This window comes from Zea mays, chromosome 3 (assembly GCF_902167145.1).
Source record: "Zea mays cultivar B73 chromosome 3, Zm-B73-REFERENCE-NAM-5.0, whole genome shotgun sequence".
In the NCBI taxonomy this organism is placed as follows: domain Eukaryota; kingdom Viridiplantae; phylum Streptophyta; class Magnoliopsida; order Poales; family Poaceae; genus Zea; species Zea mays.
This window is the reverse complement of record NC_050098.1, coordinates 5896878-5898175: the sequence shown is the minus strand read 5'-3', so window position 1 is coordinate 5898175 and position 1298 is coordinate 5896878. Positions and strand designations below refer to the sequence as shown.

Here is a 1298-nt window from a genome sequence, read left to right as displayed (position 1 = left end):
TCTGTCTCCATTTCGGTCAATTGTGAGGCAATCAGATTTCTTTCGCCACCTCTCCACTCGACTAGTACTAGACCGGCTGGCACCGCTTCGTGGGGGGTGACGTGGCACCGCGCTGGCCTCCCTTTCCGTCCCGGCCACGTGACGCAACCTCCGGCCCCACGCGTCCTCGTCACAGCCCGCGCCTGACGTCACCTTCCCCTCACCCGGCGGGCATATGATGGTGTGCCGTGCCCGGCTATATATGTGCTGCGGGCACGCGACGCCTTTCCTCGCTCCCCGCAGCCGGCAGGCGAGGTCGTCCCTTTCCCTTCCGGTCCTTTTGGCCCGCTGTAGCTAATAAGTAGTGTACTCCGTAACCAGCAGCAGCATGCAGGCGGTGGGCATCCGGCGTGGTCTGACCATCGACCCGGCCGGGGAGGAGGAGGCCCCCGCGGCGCGCGTGTGGCGGCTGGTCCGCGAGAGCCCCGTGGTGATCTTCGCCCGGCGCGGCTGCTGCATGGCGCACGTGATGAGGCGGCTGCTGGCGGCGGTGGGCGCGCACGCCACCGTGATCGAGCTGGACGCCGGCGCCGCGGAGGAGCAGGAGCTGGCGGCGGCGGTCGAGGGCGGCGGCGTCCCGGCGCTCTTCGTGGGCGGCGACCCCGTCGGTGGCCTCGAGGGCCTCATGGGGCTCCACCTCAGCGGCCGCCTCGTGCCCCGGCTCAGGGAGCTCGGCGCCCTCTGCGCCTAGCTGAGCTCCTCCGGTGCTCCGTCCGTCTGTCTGTCGGTCCGCGTGCCGGGCGCCCGGACTCGCGAAGATTCGCAGTCGCATGCCATGTGCTGGCTGTACCTGTACATACTACTACGCTACGCTAGCTACAGGGGGGGAAACGGCAGTGCAGGAGGAGCAGCCAGCAAGCAAAGCTTCTGTTTTTCTTTTTGTTTTTGTTTTTGCTAATACTGTACTCCAGAGATTCAAATCGAAAGGTGCGTGGATGTAGTTTAGCTAGCATAAAACTATGGCACATGATTGAATTGCAGTGCAGTGCAGCCGTGCGTGTATAGTAGCGACAAATTAAAGCCGATTATTATTCTTATACTGTATGCCCGGAGGACCCCGGAAGATAACATACAAAAACCCTGGCTAGCTTTGCTTAATTAGCGCCGGGCCGGGGGGCGAGGGCGACGTCTAGTGCAGTGTACGCATGCACTTATTTATTAGTGGAGGCCGACGTCGTCACCGCGATCCTAATGGCGCCCCGCGCCCCCGGGGCCGGGGTGAGGTGACGCGTGACGGCGGCAAAGGCGATGGGGATCTC

At 63.5% G+C, this 1298-nt stretch overlaps 1 protein-coding gene across 1 annotated transcript; it reads left to right on the top strand.

The window, feature by feature from the left end:
* The first annotated feature begins 271 nt into the window (after positions 1 to 271).
* On the top strand, positions 272 to 1072 carry LOC100286264 (Grx_A2 - glutaredoxin subgroup III). The gene has a single exon (NM_001159151.2). The coding sequence runs from the start codon at positions 368 to 370 to the stop codon at positions 728 to 730; it is 363 nt and encodes a 120-aa protein (NP_001152623.1). The 5' UTR covers positions 272 to 367; the 3' UTR covers positions 731 to 1072.
* The last annotated feature ends 226 nt before the right edge of the window (positions 1073 to 1298 follow it).